The 13,370-nt window shown below is 40.0% G+C and overlaps 1 protein-coding gene across 2 annotated transcripts in view; it reads right to left on the bottom strand.

The window, feature by feature from the left end:
- lbr (lamin B receptor) overlaps positions 1-13,370 on the bottom strand; it is a 47,626-nt gene that overhangs the window by 7,559 nt on the left and 26,697 nt on the right. Inside the window, exons 4-12 of one of the 2 annotated variants that reach the window (XM_041805731.1) lie at positions 13,021-13,104; positions 8,759-8,945; positions 8,444-8,640; positions 3,636-3,690; positions 3,320-3,514; positions 3,127-3,230; positions 2,589-2,714; positions 1,404-1,572; positions 159-239 (exon numbers count right to left, since the gene is read on the bottom strand). In XM_041805731.1, coding sequence (XP_041661665.1) covers positions 159-239; positions 1,404-1,572; positions 2,589-2,714; positions 3,127-3,230; positions 3,320-3,514; positions 3,636-3,690; positions 8,444-8,640; positions 8,759-8,945; positions 13,021-13,104 — 1,198 coding nt within the window. The remainder of the gene's footprint in view (positions 1-158; positions 240-1,403; positions 1,573-2,588; positions 2,715-3,126; positions 3,231-3,319; positions 3,515-3,635; positions 3,691-8,443; positions 8,641-8,758; positions 8,946-13,020; positions 13,105-13,370) is intronic. The other variant, XM_041805732.1, reaches the window with a different exon arrangement.

The following is a 13,370-nucleotide window of genomic DNA, read 5'->3' as shown; positions in this document are numbered from 1 at the left end:
ACTGGTGGCGTATTAGAAACTTAAAGGGTGGTCTTTATTACAGGCTTCCCTAGACTTAGGAGGGGCAGGGCACCCTAAAAAACGAGGGGTGGCGGTGAAGTTAGAAAATGGGACAGCCTTTAGATTGTTAACTGTTCCTGTTGACATTTCGAACTTACGGGACAGTGTAGGGTCTGAGGGGTTCCTCCTGAAAGCGTTCTTCTGAGAGTTGGATTTCCTGAAGATGTAGAAGCCCACAACTGAAAAACAACGAAACCAACATTTAGACAAAGACCAAAGTTAAGCACTTCTCTTTTTAGAAATAAAACTATTTTTAGAATACCTAGCCAGATCTTAAGACAAAACTAACAGGAAGTTAGCGTGTCCTGCTCTTTGTCCTCATTATTAACAGGAAAAGTCAGTACATTTTTATTTCAATTATTCTTAAGGCTGGTTGGAGTTTCCACTGCATCTGTGTTCTCACAGGCTGATTTAGATATAACTAAACCTGGGCTGGCACGATAGATATCAGTGTTGTTGTTTTAAAGTGAAGAGTCATCGGTCATGAACCCATGTACACGTATGGCGATGAAAGAAAAATGATTTTGCTAACTTTACCTACAATTAATGACTATTTCCTATCAATAAAAAGGAAGAACATGTCTTAATCATATTTATATGATGACCACAATAAATGTGATCCTGCTTGGTAGTTCCAAAGGTGAAACAGACAGTTGTCTGTAACAGTCACTAAAGGCTACTCTCAGTAGGAATCAATAAAACCATGCGTTATGGTAAAATGATCACATTTTCATTGAGCTGCTGATGATGGTGGTATTGAGTGTATGGACAGACATCAGTCTCATACAGTAGTGAGCTCCCTCATCAAGCCAGGAACATATCTTCCTCTCCAGAATGAGCTCCTTACACTGAATGGTTGTTCTAGTATGTGAACCAATATAAAGTTGCTGCTTTGCTGCGAGTCTCACTTTGTAAAGGTGCATTAGTGCTATGAAACCCATTCTTCCTTAAACAAACTTGTAATGAGAAACTTAACTCACATTTGTGTGCATGAGACCAAAAAGACATGTTTTATACACCAGTGTGTATAAAGTTCCCAGTAGCTGAAGCTGAATCTGTGTTTCAGTAGTTAGAAGTGTTGTTGTCTGTTAAATTCAGCTCCTACCTGATGTAAACACCTGATGTCCTGACATGTTTTTGAGAATACAAGCCTCTGTACAAAATAATTTCTGGGGACTTTGTCATAATCAAAGAACACGTGTAGGTTTGGCTGAACTATTAACTCCAATATGACCGAGGATTAATCTACAGGGTTTAAAAGCACTCCTAGCTCAGCCACCCAGCACTTCTCAGCAGAGTTAGGGCTGCTTTGCCCAGGTTTTGTTTATTTCACTTCTACTTACGTTTGAGTGTGATGATAACTGTCAGGGCAGGGAAGCTCAGGGGATTGGGATGGCTAACCAGGTAATAGGCCTGCAGGGTGTAAGTGAAGGGAACCCACACCAGATCACCAAAGGCCAACATGAAGCCAAAACCATCGTGCATCAAGTCCATGGTGGTCAGAATGGCCTCCTGCAGAAGCAAGACAGATCGATCAATTAGTTTATAACCTTAAAAACACATACGATTCTCTTTACAGAACTACCAGGCTACTTTCACCCCCTTTGACCAATTTTACAGTAAAAACAAGCACATTTTCTGTCTGGTTCAAAAATGATTTTGGTAAAAATAACTCTGTATTGGTTCACACTGTAAAGGGGGTAAATACTTTTTATAACTTGCCTTGTTTGGCTTTATAAAGGTTATGTATAACAAACACACTGCACATATAAGAGAGCAGCTTATAAGCTTATAGCATTGTATAACACTTTTTTGTAATCTCCAAAAGGGAGAATAAAGGTTTAAACTGTCCTCCTGTAGGACAATTTCCATTTCATTCACACAACAAACAGGGTAATACCTTTCACCAAATCCCACTGGTGCTGTCTCTGCTGTTACACCAGTTATAGTAAGTCCCCAACAATGGAAGTGGCTGTTTGCAGTACACAATTTTAATCACCAAAAGTCTTGTGAAGTGTGTGGTGTGGCAGTTGGATGAACTTGCAGTAATTTTTATACTAGTCATAAGTTGTCCTGGTAGATAGGATAGGCCCCAGCCAAACTTTTGAGATGACAAAATAGGAATTAAAGACGCAGCTTCTACACTGGATGTTATGGCAGCTACAAACCAGTGGAACAGTTTGTCAGGTGGTCTAAGACCAGCCTTAGTTTCTTTCACTTGACCTACCCTGACAGTTTCCTGATTTGTTTTCACACTTGCCCTTCACAGCAGGAAGTTTTCCTGTAGTTTGCCTGCCATTCTATGGAGGGCTAGGGGAGCTGAAAAATATTAGGGGGCTGGCAGGGAAACTTCAGGATAAATTTTCATGAGTTTGGTACAAGTGTGAATGGGATTTTAGTTCCCTGAAAGGTAGTTAAGACAGTTTATACTCTGGTGACTGCCATGGATTGGCTTTAAAAGACAGGCTTAAGTAATGAATGACTTCACTCAGAGTTGGCACAATACTTCATACAGTCTGTGAGCTCACCTCATTCCAGAGGCCGTCGACCACATAGAGAAGCTGGAAGAGGTTGACGAGGATCATTGAGTGTGATGGAGCTTCCAGATGCTGCTGCTTCATCTCAGCCAGTGCCATGGCAAAGTTGATCAGGCACTACAGTTAGAGACGAGATCAGAAATTATTACAAAGGTTTCATAATCAACCAGGACACTTTTCTGGCTTTGAGAAGATGCTGACTTTCCACGTTGAAGAGCTTCATGTCCCTGAAGCCAAACAACCCAAGATAAAAGTCTGTACCACCTGCAGTCTGCATCATTAAACCCTAGACTTTCACTGACTTCCTGTCTGTCTGAGGTAAAGTCTGCATGTGACTAATAGAGGGCAATGTGTGCAAAGAAATAACAGCCTGTTAGAAAGCCAGCACTTTCTTCAGATATTAGAAAAAAAACAAACTCATTCAATAAAGGGATGAATGAATTAAAAATTACTTTAAAATCATAAAATGTGACATGAAAAAAATTATCTCAGACAACACCTTCTTTGTTTCTGACATGAAATAACTCACCCAGCCAATCAGACCAGGGCGCATCTCACAGAAAAACTTCAGGTCAAAGTCTCTGATGCGGGGATTAAGCTCATGCCCTTTGAAGAAATCGTACACCACATTTCCTGTAAAAACAGAGAACATAGAGAATGGAAATAAGCCCAGCGACAGAATAAACGGTTCACACAGCTGAGGGGCTCAGCTCTCCTCTTACCAGAGTTTCCCCCCAGTGCCAGACGCTCGGGAGCAACGTAGCGGGAACGAACATACAGGTAGACACTCAGCAGTACGGAGACGAGGAAGGAGGCCACAGCCAGCTGCAGGAAGTTGCTGTGGATGTAGGTTAGGTCGACCCCCTGGTACACTGCAGCTGCAGTCACTAGAGAACTCACCACGATGGCAAAGAACCCTGAAGGGATTCATGGAACAAAAAGAAGGGTAAATGTAACCAATCCATGGGCTTCATTCATGAACGGCAGTGTTGACTGAAGCAGGATGAGCTCAGCGCTGGGTGGAAATGAAGAACTCACCATTGGTTCTGTATTTCAGTCGTTCTCCAGATCTCAGTGGCATGCCCTCACTTAGCTGGAGAGGTAAAAATATATTTGTATTAATAGCTGACCAATTTACTAGTAAAATATTTGTGCTATGACATAAAAAGTCAGGATTCAGGTCAAAAGCACGTATGGCTAACATGGGGGGGTATAGAAAATAATAAAGCTAAAGATGTCCCAATTCTGAAAATTAGGGTTAAGACCAATGTTTTAAAACAACTGATGAAAAAACACTGCTCTTTTTGGTGTAAAACTCTGATATGCCAACATCGTGTGTTTGACAACAAATCACCATCCAAGAACTGAGGTACTCTGCCCAGTAAAAAAACAATTAGATTGAGGAGTGAGGTGAACTAGTCAGTTTAAACTGATCTGACACAGCACATAGACAACGGTTCATGCCACATTATTCATCAATGGTCTGCAGGGCTGATGCCATTACAAATGCAAAACTGATACGCTGCTGCGTCCCTAAATGTAGCCAAAAACAGGCCTCAAATTTATCCTCCAACAGGATTTATTTGAATTCAGGCACCAACTGCAATAATTTCAAACACCTGAGTAAATGTCTGTCCTGTACTTATCAGAGATATCACTTCTAAAAGGAAATAGGGCAGTAAAAAGCAAAGGCATTTGTGTACAGGCTTAAGCATGTTAAGTCCTTTTGTTGTCTTCTGACAAGTCAAAGAGTTTTCACAAACTGTCCCTTCATATTGACCCGTCCCATTCATACACAGTCACTCACTGCTGATGTAGCAGCAGGAGATGTTTGGGGTTCAACTCCCTGCTCAAGGACACTTTAACATGACCTCCTGGTTGAGAGAAGACCAAGCCCACCGCCCCTAATTTCAGCTGGGCTTAATCACGTTTTAGGAAGAAAGTTCTACTAACCCAGAAATGCCACATCTAAGCTGAATGTTCTTTAAAGTTTGCCACAGTTTAGCATCTGAAGGAGGAGAGAAGTTATCTGCACCTATATGGAGCTGAACTCTGAAGCCAACAGGCCTGAATTACAGTGCTTCACAAATGTATTGGACCACCACCCACAGTCAGGTTTCTGCCACAGCTGCCCTAAATTAACAGCATTGGTAATTACCAAAATCATTATTGATGTTTCTGCAATGGTTAATACACCAATATGTAGAAGCTCTTTAATCCAAATGATATTTGATATTTTTAATGTTAAAACAGAATTATTATTGTTATCCATGAATTTTCAAATGTACTGATTTACAAAAAAACTGAACAAACACTAAAGCACATTGATATTTCTTGATTAATATGTCAAATTATAGTTATTTACTGTCATTCCTAAAGAGAAAAATGAGTTTTAGTGGTTGAATGTTATGCTTGATTCATTTCTGACTTCCCAGAGAAGCCCAGAGAGCCGGCTCAAATTTGAGTGAATCCAGTTTGAAATTCCTCATTCCTGTTCAAAATGGTAAAACGTGGAGAGCTGACTGAAAATGAAAGAGTCTGCATTAAAGCACTTCATGATGCTGGATGGTCTCTGAGACAGAGATGACAGCTGGTCTGATACATTTGTAAAGGACTGACATTGGACTCACACTGAGACGATGAGGTTGTGGGGAAACTTGAAAAAGTTTATTTTGTAGTCACAGTTTAAAAATGTTGTACCAGTTTTACTGTAAAAAAAAAAAAAAAAACATCCTTTCCGAATAGAGCAAGTAAAGACAACTCAGAAAACAACCCTTCATTTACATTAGAGGAGCCCTGAATGCATGACAAGCATGTGAGTGTCGAGTCACTGTTCACTGGGGTTATATCAGCTACAAACTGCTGTATCCGCTTCTACTGTTAATGGTACTAATGTATAATGTGTCAAAGTAACAATTACAGACTTTTTTTTCAGATTACTTTTATTGTTAAACTCAGGTTTGTTTTCTTCATCACTAGAAAGTTTGCTGGAGTGATAAAAGCACTGCTCGGCAGTAGACAGGAATAATTTCACTTTAAGTCTCTGTTAGTGCCAATGTCTGTGATGGGGCGCTTTACAGCAGTAAGGCTGTTTTATACAGTTAGGGCAGTGGTACTCAACCTTATTCTACCATAGAGCCCTATTGTCTAGAAAAAATTTTAGCGAGAGCCACATTCCAAACCTGGAATGTAAGGTAGATAATAGATCAGTTAATCTGTAGTTGAAATGAAATAAAACAGTGGATGTGTGGATAACTATGAGGTTAAATGGGATACAAATGCCTGTATAGAGTCAGAAGAACCAATCCGTCACTGATAATGAGCATATATTTATTTTATATATCACTGATATCAGGCTAAAACCTTGTATCTCAATTTTTCATGATTTAATTTGTTTTTATAAATCATATTTATATAATTTCATAAATTATAATTTTTTCATTCCCTCAAAAGTGGTCATTTTAGAGATACCAATCTATGGCCCAACACCAGTGTTATGAAAGTTTCACCTGGCCTAAAGATCTTCTAAGATATTAGAATGAGCTGAGTTTGAGCTCTGAGATGCTTTTCAAAGAAAATGCAAACACAAGAGAACAAAGCAACAGGTGCTGACCTGAATCATCATTCACCCATCTCTCTGTTATATTTCCATGGTTGATATCCACATGATAAAAGAGCAAACTTTGGTGTTTCAGTGAGAGTTTCGGTGGAGACCAAATGAGGTGGAAGCAGCAGGAACTGTTTTGATTCATCGGTCACCTTGGACACATGAAATTTCGCATTAAATTGAAACTGTTACGAAAAAAAAACGGGAAATAAAACAACAATTTCAGCATCAGTGTGCAGACATGATTAGAACAACATGAAGGCTCACTGTGCAAAGACCTCTGCATGCCGACCTGTGCACTGAAACACCTGCAGCAGCCTCTCAGTGCTGTCAGCACAGAGACCGACGCGCTTTCATTAATCTACGATGTTGAGGTCAGTGAGAGAGCCCACTGGCTACAAGATTTTTAATAGATTAAATAACCTCCTTGACAGTCCATGTTTGTTAAATGGAAAAGGTGCATCTGTCTGTGTGTGCGCTGAAATGCAGGCTCATCCTCACCATTCTAGCCCGTCAAAATGACGGAGAGCCTTCAAAATTCTCCGTCATCCTTCAAAAGACATCCGTCAGAGAATATTTGGCAACCTCTGCCTCAATGAATGAGCTTACTGAAGACGCACCACATGCGGACTTCCTCTGCGCTCTTCTCTTACACACACTCCTCTGTGAGCATCCGACAGTAATGATATATGGATTTAAAATAATAATCATTTAAATTTGGAAGTTAAAGCCTGTCTTCTTCGTGTGGGTAGCAGATTTATTGATGTGACTTACCACGAATCTTTACGGATGACAGTGTTTACCTTCATAAATGTTTTTAGTTTAAGGTTTGTTTGTTTTTTTTTTTCAAGTAAGCCTTAAAAGAGCTGCAACTGGTCACTAAAGAGCCACATGCGGCTCGCGAGCCGTGTGTTTAGTTTCACTGAGTTCGGGTGATTTTTTTTTCCCCAACAGCTCATTAAAAGAGTAACTCCACCCTAATAAAACTTTTCAGCTGAAAAGCTGTGTATATGTTGTAGTACTGCATCCACGGTGACCAGCCACTGAATCAGGAACTTTTAGCTTCAGTAGTAGCAGCTGACAGATGAAGCTGCAGGGATTTTGGTGCTCGAGTATTCACGTGACCTTATGAACAGGTAGTCCAGAACTCCTTAATCATAACTGATGAAAGGACAACAAATTCGTCACACATGGAGCTGCTGGTGGTCTGTGTTTTCTGTGGTCTACTTCTCATCGGCCCTTCAAATCCTACAACACCCAACAAACCACAGATGATGATGTCAATGATGGTTATTAACTTTAAAAACATATACATGGAGCTCTGAAGTATCAACAAGATGGTCCAAACTTTATTTAGCCACCACCGACAACTCCATCATTAGGGTTTTAACAACAGCTTCACAACCACCATAAGCTCACTGAAGCCTTGTCCTTCCACCAAACATAAGAGCACATCTCCTGTCACAGCCCTTTGTGATGGTGGCTACTGCAGTGACACATTAGTCTGACATTTGCTGAAATTTTCAGTTGCAGGAGAGCCCCAACATTACAATTAACAATAGGTCCAAACTAAGCTCATTTAATATCAATTTACCTTAAAAAAAAAATAATAATAATTTCAGCTCGTTACCAAAATCCAAGCACTTTTCAAACCTTGAAAATTCAAGGAGGAAGTCGTCTCAGTAAGTGTTGGAGAGTACGCAGGAGGAAGAGAACAAGAGCTTCCTTCATTAACTGTGACTCCTGACCATTAATCCAATTTCTGCCTGCTGTCAGAGTAAACAAACAGAAAACCTTGTGCTGGTTCATGTGAGTCTTTCCTGTACGCAGGAAAACAGAGAGTGAGGAGGATCAAACATTTCCACCTCTGTTTGTTTAGAGAAATACAGTCCTGATAAGGCTTACACTCTCAGTGAAGGACAGGGACAGACTACTCTATAACTGAGTCTGTTAGAGAAATACAGTCCTGATAAGGCTTACACTCTCAGTGAAGGACAGGGACAGACTACTCTATAACTGAGTCTGTTAGAGAAATACAGTCCTGATAAGGCTTACACTCTCAGTGAAGGACAGGGACAGACTACTCTATAACTGAGTCTGTTAGAGAAATACAGTCCTGATAAGGCTTACACTCTCAGTGAAGGACAGGGACAGACTACTCTATAACTGAGTCTGTTGGTCTTTATTAGCTAGGACATGGATTTGTTTGTGTAGTCGGTCTCCAGTTCATGTCACTCACCTTTCCAACAGGCAGGACGTAGAGCAAGGCCTGGAATAGTATCCAGAGGACAACAAATCCAAGTGCCTGGGCATCAAAGAAGGTTTCAAGAGGGGGCACAGGAGGAGGGAAGTTGGCCAGGCTGGGGTCCTTAAGGTTTACTTGGAGAGTCAGGAAGAGAACCCAGGCTGGCAGGAACAGCAACCAGAAGTAAGCTCCTGGAAGGAAAGACAAACCAGTTAGTTGTGTGTTTTAAATCTGATCAGGTTTAGTTAACTAGTCTAGCATGAGTAGCTGAACGGTGTATGTCACATGTGGTAAAACGATGTGTCCTACCCATCTTCAGCCTACCTATCTTCCCTCCAAAGTCCAGTGAGGTAGGAATGGCAGCAGGAGCTGCAGCCGGTTTGGCTTCCTTCTCCCCCACCTCCTCTGGTTTCACCTCCTCTTGTTTGGCGTCTCCATCATCCTTCCTACGACGCAGATTGTATCGACTTTGGTTCTTATCAGGCTCAGCCTCCACCTTAGAAGAAGGAAAAGATAAAAAACCCATGGACTACTGCAACTTTAACATCAACAAAGGAGGAGGTCTCAGTTTAGAATTCCTCCACAGAAAACTCCAGAAGTTGGCCTTTGGTCTAAAAGACTGTGTCATTGTGTGAATGCAAAACAAAATGTGTCTGATTACCAAGAAAAACAGTAAAAAGCACTGCCAACCTGGTTAGATGACACCCACCACAATAAGCCAAACCTAATTAATGCAGAGCAGAGATTTCTTATTTTGGCTGATTCTGTGACTGAAGTTGGTGACAAACATTTAGGGATTGTACTGGATTTCTTTTGCTTTTCAAACAAGCACAGAGCTGTACAGTTTTCAGATTTTTTAATGATCAGTCATTGTATGATTTAGTAGGAATCTACAAACTAGACTACATTTCTCCAGTAGGCCAAAAAATACTGACGATTAGGGCTGAAACAATTCCTCCAATTATTCAGGTGATTCGATTCAAAAAATTCCTTGATGCAAATTATCTGCCTCGCTTCATGATACGAGGCGTGAAAATCATGAAGAAGAAGTGGATGCAGTGATGTTTCCAGGCACTCATCCTGCGTTTTTTCACATCCAGTGGCTGCAGCTCCATGGCAGATAAGGCGCCACGCCTGCACCGGTAAACCTACGGAGATCTCTGAGTTTACACGCTGCCTGCATGACTCGCTGGAGTGAGACAGCGCTCAGTTTGTGTCTGCAGACTTCAGGGAATTCATAAACTTCTCTGATTGACCCGACAGTTTTACAGAAGACAGTCAGGCTTCACGATTCAAGTCCTGTTTTGGTGCTTTCCCTCTCTCTCTCTCTCTCTCGCGTGCTGACGTTATACATTTAATTATAAATTATTTAAATTCAGCGCACTGACATCTTGATTCCAGTGGATTTTTCAAAAAGTTTCAGCATCACAAATAGTTTGATGAGACTTACATTGATAATGAATCGACACCAGTTAAACAGAAACACTATTGCCACAGACAGACTGAGACAAAATAGGTCAAAGTTCATCATCATCCAGTCAGGATTCAACAGGTCACAGAGGCAGCTTTATCCCTTTAAATGTGTTCTCCGTGTCAGTGGATGGTCTTAAAGGTCAGATTATTATGGTGGAAGAATCACAAACAAAAAAAGCCCAAAAATTAAAAGTGATCACCCTTTAAAAAATGGACCATATTCCTGTAATCTAAAGGTTGACCTTTCAGCCATCATCAGACCTCTGTGTGAATGATGGAGCTTTATTCTGGCTATAATGTGAAATATTACATTCATTCATAAAGCAGAGGATGTTAAAATGGTTAAGTGTCCCTTTACTTTAATGACAAACTGGAAAATAAAAACAAACTACAGTAGAAGAAATAAAGAGTTGGCACCAAACATTTCCTGGGAGAGGATCCCTAAAACCCCAAATATGGCATAATCTAATGTCATTATTTAACTTCCTGTCCTTCTGACTTTAAGAAATGTAAACTGTCTTCAGAACTTCATGTTCACTTTGTTAAATATGTTTTCTGTAGAGAACCTGTTAATACCAGTTTTTAATATAGAAGTAGTTCATTTAAGGGACCAGCTTCTTTTCTCATTTGTCTAGTACTGCTTCTCTAGAAAAAGCCAAAGTGACTGATTGAGGGTGCTTTCACATTAGACCCAGGTGATTTAAACTGCGCTGCGATTACTGAGTGCTTTCACACTAGGGACCGGGCCCCTAGTGTGAAAGCACCTTTAAAAAATGCAATATTTCTTATTAGAGTATTCGATTAATCGTCAGAAAAACTGATAGAGAACTTGACCACAAAAAGCACCTATTACTGAGCCCTACTGGCCATGAGAAAAACTAAAAATGAGCTGTTCCTGTGTAATGGTATTCAACTGTAATCTGGAATTTTTAATAAAAGAAAAATAAAACTTTTAACAGCAATTTCAGGTATCTTTGTCATCATTACAGCAACAATATGTAGGAATCTGGTTTGTTGTGCTCTGACTCTAAACAAATCACACATATCTGCCTTTCCCTCAAACAAACAAACATTAGTGGACTAGTAAAGGAGGGCAAAAGTGCCTTAGATGTCGTGAGAGGCCAAAGGACCACGTCAGCCGACAAGGTAACGGATTCAAAGCAGCGTCCTTTGTTCATCAACGGTTTGCAAACAAAGGGCCCAACTGAAACAACTATGTCAAGGTAAAAGACTATTATACTGCTTAAACTAAGTAACTCTAGCATTTATAAAGCAGCTATCTGGGCTCTCCGTTTCCTCATCTAGTGATGATTTTAACTTCTAAAGGGCTCCTGAGGACAGGTGTTACAAAAATTATACAGATAAAAACTAAGCATTTTGAAGCACAGCCATGCCATGCACAACACAAGCATTTACTTAAATTGCCAACAGAGCCATTTTTGTATAGTTCTCGGTGCATTTTTAAAATTACAAAATATACCTTTATTATAGTATAAGTTCAGAGAAGTATGGTCCGTTATTACATTCTACATACCACCTGTTACTGGAGGAAAACATTAAACAAAATAATAAGGAAAAAAAGGAGATTAGAACTTTCTGTCAACTACAAACACTTCAGCAGCTAAGCTGATGTCAACAACACAAAGTGAGAGAATGATTTCACATTACATCCCAAATGTTATTGCTGTATTGTACTTTATTTAAAGATGACCCTTCAGTTAAAATATCTGGTTAGACATTCATATTCTCGTTTCTTCACTGCACAGGATTTACTCTTCAAAAAGTAACCACTCCGTACTTTGAAGTAAACTTTATATGAATTACTTTTTGCTTTAACTTGAGCTTATTTAAAGAGCAGTCCTTACATTTTTGACTTCAGTAAATTTCAAAGCAACTGTACTTGCACTCTTTCCACCACAAAAACCTATTTTGTAATGACACAGAGCTGCAGCAGCTACTCCACAAACAGCCGATCATGACTCAGAAATACAATCATGGAAGAGATCCAATCAGTACTGCCCACAAGTTTAAGGAAGGTAAAGCCTTTCTGGTATGGTTTAATTGTGTTGGAGAAAATCCCTTGTATGGTGTTAGAAGTGCACTTCTTAGCCCTATTGTAGTGAACAGATGTACTATATTTACTTTAGTTGGAGTAATTCTATTAAGCTGATAAAATATTTCCTCTTTAAAATCTCTACACTGGATAAAAGTACTAAAAGCTGATAAGTTTAATAAGATTAAACTCTTATCAAATCCTGAGCTAACCATTACAAAATCAGATCTAATAGTAAATGTATCCTAAAGTTTGAAGCTTTATTCATTTCCAGCCTTCTGGTCGTCCCTAAACCAAGTTCTGATATGGAATTTGAATGGTTCATAAAGTCATCATAAGGGTTTACTTACTGAACAATACCTTTCCAAAGCTCTGACTGACCTCCTGGTTTTCTTTAGAAAGCTTCTTACAGAGGGCAGACATATTCAGGATTAATGTAAGGTCACATAACAGTTATTTCAGAGGCTATTCAACATTAGTCTGGAATGCAGCTTCATCTGACTTTGACTAAAAAGATGACAGCAAATGGACACATGCAGCTAAAAACATCTAAACTAAGTGGAATGAGTAGATCATCTATACGGGTTCATTTTTTCATAGGTGTTTTATAGCAAAGATTCAGACACAGTAAAGAGGAGGCACATGTGAGTGTGCCATGTGACTGGCAAAATAAAGCACAATCTTGTGAGGGGAGCCTCTCTCAGCTGGAAAACATACACACGGCCCCCCAACATGCATACATCATGACATTCCAACAGCTCTGACTTACCTCAAAGCCCATTCACTATCAGAGAGCCAGCAGTGCCTGGAACATGTCTGCTTTTCTGTGGCACCTTCTATTTGACTGAAGTCATTTCAGCTCAGCAGGGATTCAACAGTAGAAAGAGTTCAAGAGTTCCTATTGTAGCAGTTAAGATGCTTTTATCTGTTTTCTGCACTTCACCATGCAGTACACACTGCTGATGCTGCCTGGATGTCTGTGAACACCACTGGGTAACACCACTGCTCACAGGATAAAACATTCTCACTAGAGATTAAAACTCACCTCATTAACTTTGTTAGCAGTGTTATTCTCCTCTTTCTTTTCATGCTTATTGTTGCTATTGTTCTCAGCTGGTTTTGTCTGATCCTGTCCATCACACAATGGAGGGAGATTGATGGAAATGGAGAGAGACAAAAAGGAGAGAAAAAGAGACAACGTGAGGAACAGGCAGAGGGAACGTGACAGTGTTGAGGTCAAAATCTAGAACGACACGGACAAAAACAATTCTCCACAATGACATGGTTCTGATGACTGAGGACAGCTGACCATGGACTACACTGGGTTTTTGAAACCAAGTTTTCTTTCACATTCTGAACACACTTCTATAAAGTCAATACAGTTCTTCCTGTGAC

Source organism: Cheilinus undulatus, linkage group 14 (genome assembly GCF_018320785.1).
Source record: "Cheilinus undulatus linkage group 14, ASM1832078v1, whole genome shotgun sequence".
Classification (NCBI taxonomy): Eukaryota; Metazoa; Chordata; class Actinopteri; order Labriformes; family Labridae; genus Cheilinus; species Cheilinus undulatus.
The sequence above is the reverse complement of the archived record's forward strand: the minus strand, read 5'-3'. Positions and strand labels throughout refer to the sequence as shown.